The sequence below is a fragment of the Dunckerocampus dactyliophorus genome, chromosome 20 (genome assembly GCF_027744805.1).
Source record: "Dunckerocampus dactyliophorus isolate RoL2022-P2 chromosome 20, RoL_Ddac_1.1, whole genome shotgun sequence".
Lineage (NCBI taxonomy): Eukaryota > Metazoa > Chordata > Actinopteri > Syngnathiformes > Syngnathidae > Dunckerocampus > Dunckerocampus dactyliophorus.
Window position 1 is genome coordinate 5,588,336 of NC_072838.1, and position 18,587 is coordinate 5,606,922.

An 18,587-nucleotide genomic window follows, 5' to 3' on the forward strand; every position below is an offset into this window, starting at 1 on the left:
GTATATGTCATAGCAACTGAGCACAATACAGTAGGTTTATAAATGACTTACATTTGCCCGAAGAATTGTAAACTAATCCACTTCATTTTACTAATAAAGAGTAGCCATAGACTAACGATAAAATATAAACACACCCCGTCTTTTATCCAGGTTTACTGAAGATTAAGAAACATTTGCGTTTTAGATCTCGATATTTAAAACAGGGCGAGCTACACCCCCGCGGCATCGCGGCTCGGAAGCTGACTGTTGAAAGGAGAAATGATCCACAGTGACTGGAGCACATCCCGGGGTGTCGGAGGTGACAGACACTTTGATCAGAACCGCCATTCTGAACGGGATGCCGGCTTCCCTGAAAATTAAATTACAGGAGGATCCTGACTATTTGGCGTCGTCTGAACGCCGTTTTCGTCAGCAACTCGCCCATCATTTAAAAAATTATAAAAACACATAGGCAGAGGATAAAACAAAATTGGCAGAAATTGAGACACAGTTGTTAAAATTACAATTGGCTGAAGCTAGAGATAAGATAAACGGGAAAAAAATTTTAAAAAAGAAAAAACTAAGGCAGTAAATGTCAGGTGGCAGGGCCAGGGGGTGACTGATATGGTGACAGCAGGGGTCAGGGAAGGGGTGCATACACACAACCAAGATAGCAGCCTAGTGGGGCCTGTTTGATGTGTGTCTCTTTTGATTATTGAGCCAGGAACTGTCCACTGAACCCCCAGCTCAGCAACACCAGCAGAGTGTCCCACCTCCCCCACAGGCAGGACCACCACAAGGCAGAGGCAGTTTCCAAGCAGCCACCAGAGGGCGTGGGAGTGCATATCCCTGGGCGCCTGGCAGATGGCAGGCTGATCTTCACACCCATGGAGGACAGTACCACACTGATTCGAGGCTTGGTGGACATTGGGGCAACTTATTCCACCTTGAACACAAACATTCACAAATCACAACTGTCTAACAGCAAACCACTGGACACTGATATGGCGAGAACAAAGGACTGTCCATTCAATTTCCTGACGGCACATACTTGGACTGCAATGACAGCACAAGAGGGGGACAGTGGCTGATGAAAGCACTTCCAACAGCACATACAGTGGACATTTATTGGGCGGAGTAAATAAAGGTGTATTTACTATGTTCAACGTGTGGAAACCTTGGGTCTGCTTTTGTGCTACTTATTTTGCCGCCCATCGACCCGCTACATTGCATTCTATTTTATGATCGTTATCATGATCAAATGTATGCCAATAATATAACACCATTTTTAGGTGCAAACACCTGAGCGCTCTCACTGATTGGCAGCCCTCCGAGGTGCCTCAGGTTTAATATTCACCATTATCTAAAGCGTATAGAATTGCGGGGAGGATGACTGACTCGGCTGTTCTACGACCTCAGGCATTTTCTCAGGAATATGGGATGGACCTCACAGACAATTAACTTAGCCGGGACATGCTGGCCTACATCCCGGAGGGGATGTGGTCCACAGGTCCTTTTGATGGTGGATATTGCTCAAAATATGCTGATATTGAACTAACTATTTCTGATGAGCAAGTTGTTTGCAGACAGCAGTTCCGTTGGCCGGCTGAAGCTGATGAGGGCATGGAGAGCACGCTGTGTGGGCTGTGGGATGCGGGAGTACTGGGAGTGTCCAGTTCCCCATGGTCTACACCTTTGAGACCGGTGAAAAAAGCAGACGGTAAGAGTTACTGTATGGCACATGATTTGGGAGCCATTAATGATGTCACAGTGATTCCAGTACTTCCAGTCCCTGACCCACACAGAGCGTTGACCTCACTGTGTCCCCTCTATAAGTGATTCACGATGTGGTGAAGCTTTTTCAGTGTGATTTCAAGGTTTCTAGAAAGAAGCTGCAATGCTGTAGGAAGGCGGTCATTTTTCTTGGATCTGTGGTGTCTGCCCATGGCTCAGCCATGTCTACAGCACATCGCTCCTCCATTTTACATCCTCCCAAACCAACTACGGTAAAAGAAATGCTTTCTATTTTAGGACTCTGCGGCTATAGCAGGAATTACATCCCCTGCTTCGTTGAACACACCGCACCACTCAGAGCTCTCAGTCGTCAACAAGTTCTTTTTCAGAACATGTCTGACATGACTCATCTTCTGACACTTTTCCGCTGGTGACTTCTGACGTTTACATGACTAACCCTTCGGCCCAGGGGGCGGAAGTGCTGGCTTTATGCTTGATCCTGGAGGCTGGAGCTGGACAAGACGTGACTATTTACTGTGACTATAAGACGCTTGGACAAGGAGAGAAGGATGCTCTTCGCTGTTGCCTGTGATAAGACCTGCGTACTTCTGTTGGCAGCAGATACAACTACGGAGCCCAGATACTGTATCTGTATTAATCTTGTTTGTTAGGAATAAAACTTCTGAATTGGAAATGAACTGCCTTCATTTCCATCATCCCTCTATAGAATTCCACGCTTCACTGTATACTGCCGGCTTGTGACTGTCTCTGCGGGCGGTGGACCCGTCAACAGCACCCGCTGTTGCTCAGTGAGAACACAAAATGCAGAACGTGCTTCCACTTTTGAGTCCTCAAATACCAAAAAACTCCCCAACGATGACAGAAAAAGTGGCTAGATTTGCCTTTTTGACCTTCAGTGTTTACTTGAGTGTGAAACTTCTGGGATGAGACTCAGCACCTCCAAATCCGAGGCCATGGTTCTCAGTCGGAAAAGGGTGCATTGCTCACTCTGAGTTGGGAATGAGGTTCTTCCCCAGGTGGAGGAGTTCAAGTATCTCGGGGTCTTGTTCACGAATGAGGGAAGGTTGGAGCGTGAGGTCGATAGGCGGATCGGCGCAGCGTCTACAGTAATGCGGTCGCTGTACTGGACCGTTGTGGTGAAGAGAGAGCTTAGCCGGAAGGCAAAGCTCTCAATTTACCGATCAATCTATGTTCCCACCCTCACCTATGGTCATGAGCTTTGGGTTGTGACCGAAAGAACAAGATCGCGGATACAAGCGGCTGAAATGAGTTTCCTCTGTAGGGTAGCTGGACTCACCCTAAGAGATAGGGTGAGGAGCTCGGTCATCCGGGAGGAGCTCAGAGTAGAGCCGCTGCTCCGTCACATCGAGAGGAGCCAGTTGAGGTGGCTCGGGCATCTAGTCTGGATGCCTCCCGGACGCTTCCCTGGTGAGGTGTTCCGGGCATGCCCAGCCAGGAGAAGGCCCCGGGGCAGACCTATGACACGCTGGAGGGATTATGTCTCACAGCTGGCCTGGGAACGCCTTGGTGTCCTCCCGGTGGAGCTGGAGGAAGTGGCCGGGGACCGGGAAGTCTGGGCTTCCCTACTGAGACTGCTGACCCCGCGACCTAGTAAAACTAGTCACCAAAGAAGAAGTTAGGGACGTGTAGTAACAGTGACATCTACTGGAGAAACAGCAAATTACAACAGCATCACAAATGACACATAATGAAAGAACTAGAGGGTCAGATAACTCCCCATAAACATTACAAAATAAAATTCATTGCAATGAAAATGTATCACTTAAGTACTACCGTAAGTACTACCCTTAGACACCAACAAGACAACCTGACAAATAGGTTGCACCTAACGTCTGTGTTCACCCTCTATTTCCATGACCATCAGCACTGGGAAAAGTTTTTGTTATCAATCCAATCAAAGTGGCCAGGCATTTCAGTGTTCAAGGGAATCCCTGAGCCTAACTACATCTCCTGTTAATAGATTGAGTTTCACTACTTTCCACGATGTACAGTTTTTGCCATCGGCTCCTGAAGACGTTGGCCAGGTGCTGTGCGTGCCTCCACTGTGCCCGAAATGAGTCACTTCTTTCAAACTGACCCGGTGGAGCTGGTGGAGTGCCAACTTTTTGCATAACACGGCAAGGGTAAGAATGACTGGGTTTTCCGGATCTGTGGAAACTGTTGTGAATGGTCTTGCGTTTACTAGTGCAGTCAAGAGACAGAAAAAAACATTTTTGAGTGAACAATTTATTGCAAACAAGCATTAAAGTGCAATGAGCTGTTCATCAGCTGATCAAAATCTTAAGACCACAGCCTTTAAAAGGCAAGATCTTGCCAAAAATGTGGATTGAAGGTGATTTAGTGTCAGGTACTCACACTGTTATGATCTCTTGATGGCAAAGACAAAAAAGCTTTCTCTCTTTGAACTCGGTGGGATGTTGTGCTGCATAAGCCAGGCCTCTCGCAGCACGCCATTGCTGTCATTTGACAGTCATTTGAAACTTCTTCAAAGACCCTAAGGGTTATGGAACAAAAAATCAAGTGGTAGACCCAAAAAATGTCACCAGCCCTGAGCCGGAGGATCCCATTGGGCACAGGACAATCCTCGTCCCAAATGAAGGCTGTTACTGGTACCGAGTTCAGTCCAATAACAGTCAGATCCCATCTGCCAGACAAGGGTTTCAAGAAGAAAAAATGTCTTCAATGGCCACGTCTCCTTCAAGGCCCAAATAAATTGGCCTTCTAGAATTTTCAGGAGAGCACCAAACATGGGATATTGAATGGTGGAACGTTACTGGCATGAAAAGGAGATCCCACCTGAGATGTTTTCCACCCGGCACAGTGGAGGTGCCGCCATCATGATCCTTCAATGGAACAATAGAGCTTCAGGTTGTGCAGGGGCGTCAAACGGCGGGTGGAGATGTTGCAGGGGGCATCCCTCATGATTGAAGGCCCTCGTCTGTGTGGTCATGACTGACTTTTTCAACAGGACAACACTGCACTTCACAATGCCTGCCTGACAAAGGACTTCTTCCACAGAAATAAGCTCACTCTTTTGGACCATCATGCGTGTTCCCCTGATTTAAATCCAATTGAGAACATGTGGGGATGGATGGCAAGAGAAGTTTACAAAAATGGACATCAGTTCCAGACAGTGGATGCCCTCCGTGAAGCCATCTTCATGGACCTACAATCCAAAAACTTGGTAAAATGTCTGCCTTGGTGGCGCACCTTTTGATGAGCGTGTCTTATAATGAGCCGGGACAGGTGGCGTCTGTCAGGCATGAGAATGGGGTTTATTTCATTTGGCATTAGCTGTGCTCTTTGCAGCCACCCACCAACTCTGTGGATGCCGTTAGTGTCAATGAATGGGTTTAGTTTGCTGTTAATGAATGACTGGGCAGTGTGTTGGAGTTTGGCTGCGGTTCTAAGTAGCACGCTCCAACTTGAGAACCCTTTGAACCTTGCACTACGGAGTTGGCCTTTTGACAGTTGAGTAGTGGCACAGGTAGTCACCTCAGGGCGCAGATTAGTGTCAGTCTCTAGGGCTTCAAGATCAAATATTTGTGTCTCTATTTGACTTTGCTTTGAATCACTGAGGAAAGCGAGCCCACTGAGCCATGTGGAGTTAAGACAGCTGCTCTGCATGTAATGCTCGTGTGGCATGGTCAGCAGGGTTTAGGTGAGCGGGCACCGAAGGCCACAGGTGAAGTTTGTATGAGCCGCCTGATGCGCCCCACCTGTTATGGATGTAAACGCAGAAGCGCCTCTTTTTGTTCAAGATGTAACCAAGAACTTCTTTCGAATCAGTGACAAGGATCAACTGATCAACTTTGATGTTTGGCGCCTCCAGAACCAGTTCGGTGACCTCGACTGCCAGCACCGCTGCACAGAGTTAGCGAGCAAGCTGTGCTTTGCCGAGGGGAAATCCACCTACAGTGTCCATCTGCGTTTGTGAGCTTCATGTAGGCAACAGCTCCTACAGATTTGATGGAGGCATCACAGAAGACAATCATCTCTTCCCTCTGAGCTCCAGACAGTGGTACTGAGGTGTACATTCTGGGGATTTCAAGCTGTTACAAGTGGTTAAGAGTCTTTTCACTGCTGCCATTGCCAAATCCAAGGGGTTGGTACACTGTACTCCCCGTTTGGTGAAACGGTTTCTCATTGACTGTTACCTGAAACTGCAACAGGGCTGAGGTGAGGTCCTCTGCATCAGTCCGTTGCGGTGAAGAAGACGCTGAGCTGGAAGGCAGAGCTCTCAATTTACTGGTCGATGTACATTACCCACCTCACCTCACATGACCATGGTCATGTCATGTTCTGTGTGCTGCTCTGCTGCCCTCTTTCTGTTTCGTATTGCAGCACATGTCTTACCCAGTCTGAGGAGATAATTGGCACACCTGCAGGCAATCAGGTGCTGGTCCTCTTAAGCAGCAGGCAGACCTCCACTCACTGCCATTTTGTTGCCAGCTCCACGCCGGCACCGGCTCCTCTCTACACTGCACCGCCTTGTCTAGCCCTCTTTTGGACTCTTGTTAGCCTTAGCAGCTATTTATGCTAGTTACCTCCTGCCAGGCCTTTTCCTGCTGCAGCGAGTACTCTCTGTGTTTGTGCCATACCTAGTTTTTCTGCAGTGCTTTTGAGTTAGCCTTTTGCTAGTATCCTCTGCTACCTTTCAGCAGCTCCTTCAGTAATTGTGTTTTTTCCCCGTGACTTATTCCGGGTGATTTTGTGTTGCACTTGGTGTCTTGGCTTTTTTTGTATTGTGTAATAAATATTGTTACACAGACTTCCTGGCTCTCGCATTTTGGGATCCAAGAACCGGCCATTGCCGAATCGTGACAGGTCATGAGCTTTGGGTAGTGACTGAAAGGACAAGATCGCAGGTACAAGCGGCCAAAATGAGTTTCCTCCGGAGGGTGGCTGGGCTCTCCCTTAGAGATAAGGTGAGAAGCGCTGTCACCCAGGAGAGCGCTGCTCCTCCGCATTGAGAAGAGCCAGATGAGGTGGTGCTGGCATCTGGTCAGGATGACCCCTGCGTGAAGTGTTCAGGGCATGTCTGACCAGTAGGAGGCACTGGGGAAGACCCAAGACATGTTGGAGAGACTATGTCTCTCAATTGGCCTGGCAACACCTCAGGAGCTGGACAAAGTAGCCGGGGTTAGGGAAGTCTGGGTTTCTATTCTTAGGCCGCTGCAGCCGCAACCCGGGGTTTTCTCACCTCAAGTTCTGCTTTTCTTTTCATCACGGCTGCGAAATAAGGCAAAATGGAGCCAAAGAAAGTTGCAAGTGTCAGCATTTGGATAAAGAAGGTGAGAAACACTATTGAATTCAAGAAATAACTCTTAGCAAAACACCAAGGTGGTGTCCATGTTGAGCTCGCTGCCACATTGTGTCTTTGTTTTATGCATGTAAACTATCACTGTAAAACTATAAACGTGTTTTGTGTTAACATTTTTGAGACTTGTGGCGTAACCGTGTTAGCTAGCAAAGAACTACAGCGTCAGCCGCTGATGACATCATAGACGGGCAACTGAGCTGAATTCCGCTTCCTGTTTCCATGTACTTGCAAGCTAATAGGAGGCTAATACGAATGTTTTGTGAAAAAAACATTAATATATTTACATAATGTGGCCTGCATATTAACCAAGCTACTACTACTATTATTGTTATTAACATTGTTACACCCAAGAACTACTTTACTGGCGTAGTGACACATCGCCATACCACCAGCTACCAGCCGCCTAGCAACTAGCTTCGCCACACACTCGCTCACTTTTCAATGAAAGTTTTTATTATTAAGGGAGAAAAACATCCAAATCTACATGGCCCTGTGTAAAAAAAGAGAGCACTCCACCTCTGAATGGCAAAATGAAGACTTTGGAGTGGTCTAGTCCAAGTCCTGACCTGAATCCTATTGAGATGCTGTGGCATGACCTTAAAAAGGCGCTTCATGCTGGAAAACCCTCCAATGTGGCTGAATTACAACAATTCTGCAAAGATGAGTGGACCAAAATGCTGCTAAGGGTGGCCCAACCAGTTATTACCTTGAGGGGGCACTTTTCAACACAGGGACATGTAGGTTTGGATTCTTTTCTTCCTTAATAATAAAAAAGTTTCATTTAAAAAATGCATTTTGTGTTCAGTCGTGTTGTCATTGACTAATATTTAAATTTGTTTGATGACCTGAAACATTTAAGTGGGACAAACATGCGAAATAATAAGAAATCAGAAAGCATACGTGTCATATACCTGTTGGTACCTTCCATCTTTACTGGATGGATGACTTCAGAGTGCCGTTGCTGTCCAAGCAGGTACTTGCATCCTATTCAACACACGCGTGTTAGTGTGTGCGAGTCACATCCGGGTTTTTAGGGCAGGGTTGCGCACAGCTGGTGAACGATAGCAATAGGAGTGGCCTTTGACCCTGCCCTGTTGTTCAAATATTGACCCCGTTGCTGTGCCAACATACAATGATGACACCGGATGAGCGGATGGACAAAAGAAAGTTCTCAGTACACATTCTGGTGACTTCATTTCAGTTACTTTGCCTTTGACTTCAAGTCAGAATAAGAAATATAGGCTCCAGCATGCCCCCGCGACCCTAAAGAGGAGAAGCGGTATAGAAAATGGATGGATGGATTGTCAAGATATGCTAAGAAGTTAGATATATTTCAAGGATAAACTGCATCACAGCTTTGTCATAAAGGTGAAAAAAAACTATTATTAGCATCAACTTTGCTTGTTTTTTGTTTAATTTTCCAAATATTTCAACTTTCTTCGTAAACATCCATCCATTCTATGCCGCGTGTCCTCACTAGGGTCACAAGGGTATGCTGGAGCCTATCCCAGCATACCTCATGCACAATTTAAATGAATGAATCCATTGTTCCTGATGAGCCAAATACTACATGAATATCGTACGCTATAGTATGGATGTCATTTCCTTTTTGTCAGATATCGCAGTAGATGATGTGTTACTCATGATTAGACCTTTTTCAACTCACACTTTCAATAAATGAACAAATACTCCTAATTAATATGACATTTTAAAAATGAATTCAAGGCAATTTTATGTCATTTTGCATATTATGCTCATTTTTATGAAAATTATTTGTGAATAATTTAGAAAAATTGAATTTTTAAAAATATATTTTACAGTCAAATATGAGCTTTGAATTTTCAAATATAATTTTTTTTTGACATGTGTAGACATTGGATTCATTTTTTGTTGTTGTTGTGAGTTGTTTCATCCGCAATTGAAATGAATAAATTGTTCATTGTTCCTGATGATCCAAATACTATATAAATGTTATATGAATGGGATTTTACTTTTGTTTTTGGCATTCAAGTCAAATGTAATAGCCGTTGATGGATTACTTTAATAAATCAAATAGATTTATAATATACATATATCATTTATATATGCTGTATCATATTACTAATTGTTACCGTATTATTATTTATAATTTATTCTAGAATAATCATAAATATTTACAAATAAATAAATTCTAAACTATTCAACCAGCACTTGTAATAAATTAACACATATTTCTAATTCATGGGACTTTTTCAAATCAATTAAAGACAATTTGTATGTTATTTTTAAAAGGTGGTTTCACTTGCATATTATTATTTGCTTTTTTAAAGTAAAATATTCCTGAATAATCCAAACCATTCCTGTATTTTTTTTTAGTGCAGCCCAAGTCATTCTTGGAATGTTCTTCCATGTGGACGTCGCGATGATACGCCTGATACACAACAATGCACCAAACTAGGCAGTCAGGCAGACTGAAAGTGCCCAAGGAGGCACTGGAGCACAGCGAAGGTGTAAAGAGGGCGGGACCTGAGACGGATGTGTATTTAAATACCCGGCAGGTGAGAGTGAAAGAACACCACATCCTGGAACGACGAACCACTTCCATTCTCACCTGATCATCCAGGAACAGGTAAGATCATCATACGCACTCTACGCTACCACGCTCTATGTGTCGTTCTTCAAATTCTTTTCACCACTTGCTGAATGAACCCACATTGCAGGCTCAAGTGACAATTATAGATATTTAAAAATATAATAATATGTATTTTTGAATGTCTCAAATATTCAACATGAATTTTCAGTTGACAAAATGAGAGTAGTTTGTTGCAGCGTACGAGTCATGTAATGTTAAACCTTTAAATGATGACAAAATGATTCATTACGTCATTAAATCACTTTTAATGCTATAAAAAGTACATTACAACTACATCACCATTAGCTGTACACTCCAGACAAACGCTAATAATAATAATATGTTTTTGTCCTTCTATTGTAATCTCCTTTTTAATTTGTATTATATATAATTATTCTCATTTTAAAACATCATTCATGTATTTTTCATTTCTATCATAATCTCTGTTGAATGTACAGTAATTCCTCGTTTATCGTGGTGAAGTGGTTCTAGACCCAACATGATTAGAGCCCTCTAGACATGAAATAACACCCCTATAACCACCTTTACACTCCTATTACCCAATACAGTAGACATAATAAAAGAACATAAGACATATTAGACATGACACAGACCAGGGGTATCCAAAGTGCGGCCCGGGGGCCATTTGCAGCCCGCAGGCGCTTTTAAAATGGCCCTCTGCAAAATACAATTAAACAGAAAAACAAAAAAAAATAAAACAACAACAGCAAAAATGGAAGAAAACAGCAGTAATTTTACAAGGATAATGTTAAAATATCAGGACGATAAAGTTAAGCAAGAGTGGTGATCGTGTGAGGGGAAAAGCCATTAAAGCATAAGCATAAAGAAGGAAAAAAAAGAGCGTTTTTTTTTATTTCAAGAGTCGTAATATCATGAATCCCAGACCGCAAAGAATACGTATTTACGTATTATATGGGAAAAATGTTGCAATATCACGAGAATAAAGTAAAAAAAAAAGTCAACATATGCGAGAATAAGATTGAAATATTTGTATTGTTTTTTCTGTTGGTAAAAATGAGCAAAAAAAAAAGTGTAAAGATACTGTAAATGTTAAAAGTGGATATGAATAGTACGCTATGTCACCTACCTGTATAACACAAAGCTTCAAGAAGGCTGTTTTTTCTTGTACAGAACTTCTTAGCAGATCTACATGTGTTGCTTTACAAAATGTAAAACATCAAAGTGCCCCCCGCATCCTTTATTTAAAAAAAACAACATTTGGACACCCCTGATATAGACTCACACGTTAGCATTGGGAGATTTCCTCGTGGTTCTTTTTGTACTTCCTGTTCTGTACAGCACTTCCTGCGGTGGCTATTGTCTCATCACTGAGTACGTTTACATGCAGTCAAATAATCTGATTATAATGTTAGCAATAACACATGTAAACACCAATAAAAATGGAATATGCTCATATTCCGTTTTTTAAAAACCCGAATATCACCCCTGGGTTACTCCTTTTCTAACCCGAATATCGTGTCATGTATACGCCTATCGGGATATCCCGATCAAAAGGAATATTAATTTGTGTTCTGTTCTATTGGAAAGGAATCTTGTGTCTTTGGCAGGAACTACTTGTAAACATGACGACACACAAAACCCCACACTGTTGGAGTAAGGAGGTAACAAGCCACCTCGTTGGTGTGGTGAAAGACAGGAACTTTATGTCTTTTAGAGACGGTAGAAAGTACCATCAGAATCGGGAGCAAGAAGTTACACAAAGCAGGGTTCGTACGAACGCATCTTCATCCAAAGAGTCCGGGGGGCTCAGGTGGATCCAGCCACGGCTCCGTTTCCTATTCCCTCACGTTCTCCCCTTCCATTAATGAAGAAAGTGAGACAGAACAGTGTGAAGTACTGGCGGTGGTGGGTCGGTACCAGCACCAAAACACTAACAAGGGCGTTCATTATCCACCGTGTCGAAATGACAAAGCGGAAATGACGCTTCTTCTTCCTGCATGCGTTTTGGGATTTTTGGGGGGGTTTTCACATCACGCATGTGAACGGGTTATTCCGAATGTTTCTGAAACCGGAATATTGACCTTAATCGGAAAATTGACTGCTAGCAAAAGGTAGTGAATGTAACATTACCGACACCTAGTGACCAGTGTAGAATACTACATATCATGAATGCGTCTACTGAAGGCCTTATATTTGTCATTCTTACGCTTGGAAAAACCCATTTGCTTCAATATGGATATTTTGTGACTACTAATAGGCCGGACTCAACCACAAGCTGTGAAATCGGAAGTGGCAAGGGATGACTGTACATCCATCTGCTTCTGGACGTGAGTGCGAAGGTCCCCCCATCCCTGCTCTAATGTTCTTCATCCATGTCTTCCAGGAAGCTGGCAAAGAAGATGAAAGCATCACTGTCACTACTGCTGGTGCTCGTCGCCGGGTCTTGTACGTTTGGGAAATACACCCCAAAGACGGGCAAGAGGAGCCCTCAGACTCTGTCCAGAGGTTGGTGGCGAGGATGACACGTAGGCTGAAGATGCTGCGTCCCGACCGCTCTTTCTCTTTCTCTCTCTCTCTCTCCAGGTTGGGGTGACCAGCTGATCTGGGCTCAGACGTACGAGGAAGCGCTCTACTGGGCTCGGTCAAGGTGAGAAGTAAAACGAGCACGTGTGAGCACGTTTGGCGAGTCTTTGCGTGACCGATGGATGCTTTCAGAAACAAGCCCTTGATGGTGCTCTTTCACCTGGAAGACTGTCCACACTGCCTGGGTAAACGTCACCCTTCCCAGCCAGTCACATGTCCTGCTCGTTCTGTCACATGACTTCACACAAGAATGCAAACGTCTTTTCCTGACAGCGCTCAAGAAGGTCTTTTCCGAGAACAATGACATCCAAAGAATCCTGGATGAGGACTTTGTTGTGCTCAACCTGGTGGTAGGTCACACTCTTGTCACCTGGACATGAAACTCAATAATCATATTTCAAACATTGCTCTTTGCCACGTGGGTATTTAGTAAAGCAACACACGTGGATATGCTAAGAAGTGAAATATATTTAAGAATAAAATGCATCTCAGCTTTGGTGAAAAACAATATTATTACAATCAACTTCACTCTTTTTTTCCCCCCATTTTTGATGTTTTTTTATTTTTTATTTTTTCCAAATATTTCAACTTTCCTCTAAAATAATCTTTGTAAATATCATAACTTTATTCCCATAATATTATGACTTTTTTGCAACTTTTTTCTCGTTCGAACGTGACTCTTAATATTTTGTCTTTATTCTCTGAAAAGGAGCTTTTTTTTTTTTTTTTCCATTTTTGCTGTTGTTTTTTTTTTCTAATTTTCTTGTACATTTTCTTCTGGTAAGTAAGACTTTATTCTCATCATATTTGAACTTTATTCCTGTAATATTTTGACTTTATTCTCGTAACATTGTAGCTTTTTCCACACCGAGATGTTCTGAAATGTACAACTTTATTTGTTGTTTTGTTTGTTTTTCATAATATTCAACTTTCTTTCATGTGTTTTTTTCTGCAATATGTCAACTTTATGCTACTAAAACGATATTAGGACGTTTTTCTTGTAAAATGACAACTTTTTCCTTTTAATATTTTTACTTTTTTGTGAAATTACTGATTTTTCCATTTTTTTGCTGTTGTTTTTTGGAGTTTTCTTGCCAAACTATATTTTTAGAATGTGCCGAGGGTCAATAAAACAATAGCCACAGGAAGCAAATGTCTCCTGGGCCGCACTTTGGACACCCCTGATTTAATATATACATTTTTTTTAATGTACTAATTTTAAGATATTCTCATTATAATATTATTTGTATTTTTTTATAATTTGTGAACTGATGTTTCACATTTTTTGTTTAATTATCAGATCATCTTTAATTAAATTAAACGTTTCTTGTTTAATGTATGTACTTTGCCCCCTCGCCACGTTGCGCTTCAAGTTTTTTACAGCTTCATTCTATCACAGTTTAAAGAAAAATATATTCTTTAATAAATCATGCTGTTTTGTGTGTGAATACAGCCTATTATTAGTAAAAAAAAGCAAACTTGGCATAATTTTTTGCTTAAATTTGCATTTTTAAGCATACAAATGGCTAAATGAAGTAAAATTCAAATATAAGGCATGCAGATGACGCATTCAAAGACGTTGTGATGATGTGTAGCATCCTACACTTGTCACTAGGTGTCAGTAATGTTACATTGATGAGACAATAGCCACCACAGGAAGTACTATGCATAAACAGGAAGTAAAAAAAGCAAACTCTCCCAATGCTAGCATGTGTGAGTCAATATTATGTCTTATTTATGTCTTATTTTCTGTTATTATGTCGACTATATTGGGTAATAGGAGTGTAAAGGTGACTATAGGGGTGTTATTTCATGTCTAGAGGGCTCTAATAATGTTAAAAAGCGTATTTAGAAGGTTGTAAACAGGTTTTCTATGCTCTAACTATGAAAATATTCCGTTTATATATAATTTATAAGCAGGTTTGTTTTCTTATGACAAAAGTAAATGTTCTTAATTGTGCTGTATAATTACAGTGTTCCCTCGTTTATCGCGGGGGATAGGTTCCCAAAATGGCTCGCAATAGGTGAACTCCGCGAAGTAGCCAACAGCCATGTTTTTCCAATGATTATATGTGTTTTAAGGCTGTAAAATTCCTCACCACTTTTCTCAGACAGGCAATAACATTTTTTTCACATTTCTCTCTTGTTTAAACACTCTCAAAAACGTTCAAACCTTCGTTTGTATTTTAATAATCAACCTTAATGATCAACACAAGGAAATGATGAAGTCACTCACGCATGTTTCACTCCTGTGACCTTGCCTTTTCGTCCTGGCGCCGTTCCGCTGTAGCCTTTTTGTATCCTCGTTAAAACATATTGCTGCAGATGAACCGAAGATTCATTTACAAGCTAGCAAGCTAGCAAGCTAGCGATGACACAGGAGACATGGCAGGACGGCACGGGGGAGATTGATTGACAATGGTCGACAGCCAATCAGGATGCAGAAAACAATGGGCGGTGCAGACAGACGAGAGAGGGAAGAGATAGACACTCAACTTCCCACAATGCAATTCTTCTTAAAGGGCCAGGCTCGGCCTGTAATACAGCTCATACGCTGTAATAAACCAAAAAGAAGCACAAAAAAAAATCCCGCCAAACAGCGAACCTGCGAAAGGTGAATATGTAAACATATAAACTGCCATACATTCAAAAATGTGTCCAATTTCATTTGCAATACAGTGAATCCCTTTTGTTGTTGTTGTTGCTCCACAGTATGAAACCACGGACAAACATCTCTCTCCAGACGGACAGTACGTTCCCAGAATCATTTTTGTTGGTAAGAGCTGAACGCTACACCGAGTAACATTTATTAACATCCATTTAGAATATGCTTTTAGCCACATCACGGGTGTCCAAATTATCGCCAAGGGCCACTGAAAGAAGAATGAAAGGCTGAGTCGGGCCACTTTGATATTATTATCATTTCTTGATCGTTCGGTCTCCACACTTACACTGGCTGTGGGCCGACATAAAGCAAAAAGGCGCTTCCATCTTAAAATACCACATGAGCGCCAAGCATATGTTTAATGTGGGATTCCGCTAGCCCATGTTCTTTCTTCGGTCTCTTTGCTCACACAAAATGGAACTCAATTAACGTAGATGAGGCCCGGAGGCCATTTGCAGCCCGTGGCTGTTTTCCTTATTGGCCTGCGGCACATTGCAAAAACATATAAAAGTGAAAGGACGCAAAAATGGAAAAATCTGCAGTAATTTTGCAAGAATAAAGTCAAAATATGAAGAGAGAAAAGTTGTAATCCAATGAGAAAAAGTCATAATTTTACAACAATAACATCATAATATTGTATTTTAGTTGTTGAAAAATAAAGAAAAAAGCTGTTTTCTTTCAGGTTGTAATAACTTGTAATTTTTGGAAAATTAGGTTGCAAAAAAAGTTAGAATATTATGAAAATAAAGTCCAAATTACAAGAAGAAAATTTTAAAGAAAAAAGTTGAAATAGTAAAAAAAAAAAAAAAAGAAAAAGAAATGCCGAAATGAAAAAAAACAGCGGTACTTTTACAAAAATAAAGTCAAAATATGAAGAGAAAAAAGTTGTAATCTAAAGAGAAAAAAGGTCAAAATTTTATGAGAATAAACTTGGAATATTATGAGGAAAAATAATGACATTTTAGTGGCATAAAGCTGAAATATTAAAGTTGCTTTTTTTAAAGTTGTAATATGAGAAACAAACAAAACAAAATAAAGTAGTAATTTGGGGGAAAATTAAGTTTATTATACAAATAACATCACAACATTATGGGAATAAAGTCATAATATTAGGAAAAGAACATTTATAAAGATTTAATTAATAAGAAAGTTGAAATGTTTGGGAAAAAAAATTGGGGAAAGAGTGAAGTTGATATTAAAAATAGGCTTTTTCAACCCTACATCACAAAGCTGAGATGCAGTTTTATCTTGAAATACTTCTTAGCATCTATACAGTATATAACATATGATATAGTGTATATCGTATGTTATATCTCATGTTATATATATCTTAGCAATATACAGTGGACGCCCCTGCAACGTAAATAATCCATTCCGAGAACGTTTACGTTCTAGGGTTTTTACGTTATACGAAGCGTAAAATACATGTAAATAGCCTAATCTGTTCCAAGATCTTCCCAAACTCACCACCTTTGGCCCTTCAAAATATTCAAAGTCCACCAAATATGGTGGGAAAATATAAGAAAACGTTAGCATAAACATAGTAGAGTAACATTCCAATATAAAATAAGGTAATAAACAAGATTACTGTAAATGAATAATAGTGAAAAACAAAACCAATCAACTAGTTTAAGGGCGACTACGATGAGGAAGGGAGAAGCCTGTCTCTCACACAAACTCACGGACGCGCTGGATAAGTCAGCCAATGAGATGAGAGCGTGGGCGGTGCCCCGATAATCAGCCATTGAGAGCGTGAAGCGTCAGAAGGCGTCACCGAGTGTACTCTGTTAGTCATGGAAAATGTTTCCCTCTCTCTGTCGCGCCAGCTATTCAAATTGAATTTCTGAACTTGCAGACTTGACGCTTTACGTTATATGGAATGTCTTACGTAATACGATGCAAAAACTTTACGTAAATTCTTTACGTCCAGTGGAATTTACGTAAAAGGAGGTTTACGTTATGCGAGGTACGACTGTACAGTATATAACTTTTTAGCATCGCTTCTTACATGTGTTTGCTCAAAGTTGCATCCTTTCATTTTTCACGTGACGCCCATTGCTGGAAAAACGTTTGGACACCACTGCTCTAGATTAAAAATGAATATTTAATTGTGATTAATCCAAATCAATCCACAGCAACCCTGTAATTAATCCGATTAAAAATAGTTTGTTTGTTTGTAGCACTAATGCTAATCCATATGAGTGTTTTGATCCAATGAATGAAGGTAAAAGGATGTTTCTAGAAGGCGTGTATGTAACGACTGTGGTGAACAACATTGCTATTTACAGCATATATGAAAGCCAACTGAAGTCATGCTGTACTTCCATGGTTTTCATGGACGCATCATCTTGACTCGTGATACCTTCGTTCTCCCTCTCAGACCCTTCCATGACAGTGAGGGCTGACATTACTGGTCGCTACGCCAACCGCATGTATGCCTACGAACCAACCGACCTCAAACTCCGTAAGCCGACACCCCGCTACACGACTGCAGCATGAGGTCAGGTTTCCAGCAGCAGCAATGAACACCATTTCTCTCGTCTGTCAGTGATCAGCAACATGCAGAAGGCCAAGAAACTCCTCAAGTCTGAGCTGTGAGCCTGCGGGCCGGACACGGGTTCCTCCGGAGACGCCGTCAACGTCAGCAACTGACGTGTTCGAAAAAGCAAGCACTGGGAAGTTACGTCTGGTGACTTCCATTCAAATCGTCTTCCTTCTTATGTTCTCTTGTCGGTCGGGGCAATTTAATGATGGATGGTTTTTTTTGTTTGTTTCCATGTGACTGGACGGTACCCCATAAAAGATTACAAACACCAAAGCAGAGAGTCTCTTTACAAAATGTAACACGAAAACGTGACAATAGCGGAGATATGCGTAAAAATGGAAACAAAGTACTAAGCTACACAGAATAACAAGTAACCCTTGTTTCTTCAGTTTCTTGCTCATTTTAATGCCTGGTACAACTAAAGGTACCTTTTGTTTGGACAAATATAACAATGACAACAAAAATAGCTCTTAAGAGTTACATTTTTTGGCAGTACAACGCTATTCATGTAAGTGATTTTGGTTATTATCAAGAAAACCATGGAAGTTGCTACATATCAGCTCTTAGATTAAACTCTTATGAGCTATATTTGTTATCATCATTATATTTGTCCAAACAAATGTACTTTAGTTGTACCAGGCATTACAATGGATCAATAAACTGAAGAAACAAGGGTGGTCTCATCATTTTCCCATGACTGTATGACGACAGTGTTGTCGATGTGTTATAAAGCACATACCAGGGTATCCAAAATGTGGCACGTGTGTGTATTTTAACTTTTATTTTATAAAAAAAAAAAAAAAAAAAACTTTTATTTTGGCCCACAGAACATTCTAAGAACATAATTTAACAAGAAAACTGAAAAAAAAACAATAACAACAAAAATCAAAGTAGAAAGTAGAAATATTAAGAGCAAAAAGTTGTAATCTAGTGAGGAAAAAGGCATCATTTTACAAGTAGAATGTAACATTATAAGGAAAAAATAAAGTCTTTTTAGTGGCATGAAGCTGAAATACTAAAGAGAAAGACGTTATTAAAAAAAAAAAGTTGGAATATTATGAGTAGCAAACAAAACAACGAATAAAGTTGTAATTTTTGGGAGATTAGGTTGCTGAAAAAGTCA

General features: G+C 41.1%; 1 protein-coding gene across 1 annotated transcript; it reads left to right on the plus strand.

Annotated features, from left to right (window-relative positions):
- The first annotated feature begins 9,638 nt into the window (after positions 1-9,638).
- agr2 (anterior gradient 2) lies at positions 9,639-17,866 on the plus strand. Its single transcript, XM_054764056.1, has 8 exons — positions 9,639-9,686; positions 12,055-12,176; positions 12,255-12,318; positions 12,387-12,439; positions 12,528-12,604; positions 14,967-15,030; positions 17,300-17,383; positions 17,468-17,866. Exons 2-8 carry the CDS (start codon positions 12,071-12,073, stop codon positions 17,515-17,517), a joined length of 498 nt encoding a protein of 165 aa, XP_054620031.1. The 5' UTR covers positions 9,639-9,686; positions 12,055-12,070; the 3' UTR covers positions 17,518-17,866.
- Positions 17,867-18,587: the final 721 nt, after the last annotated feature.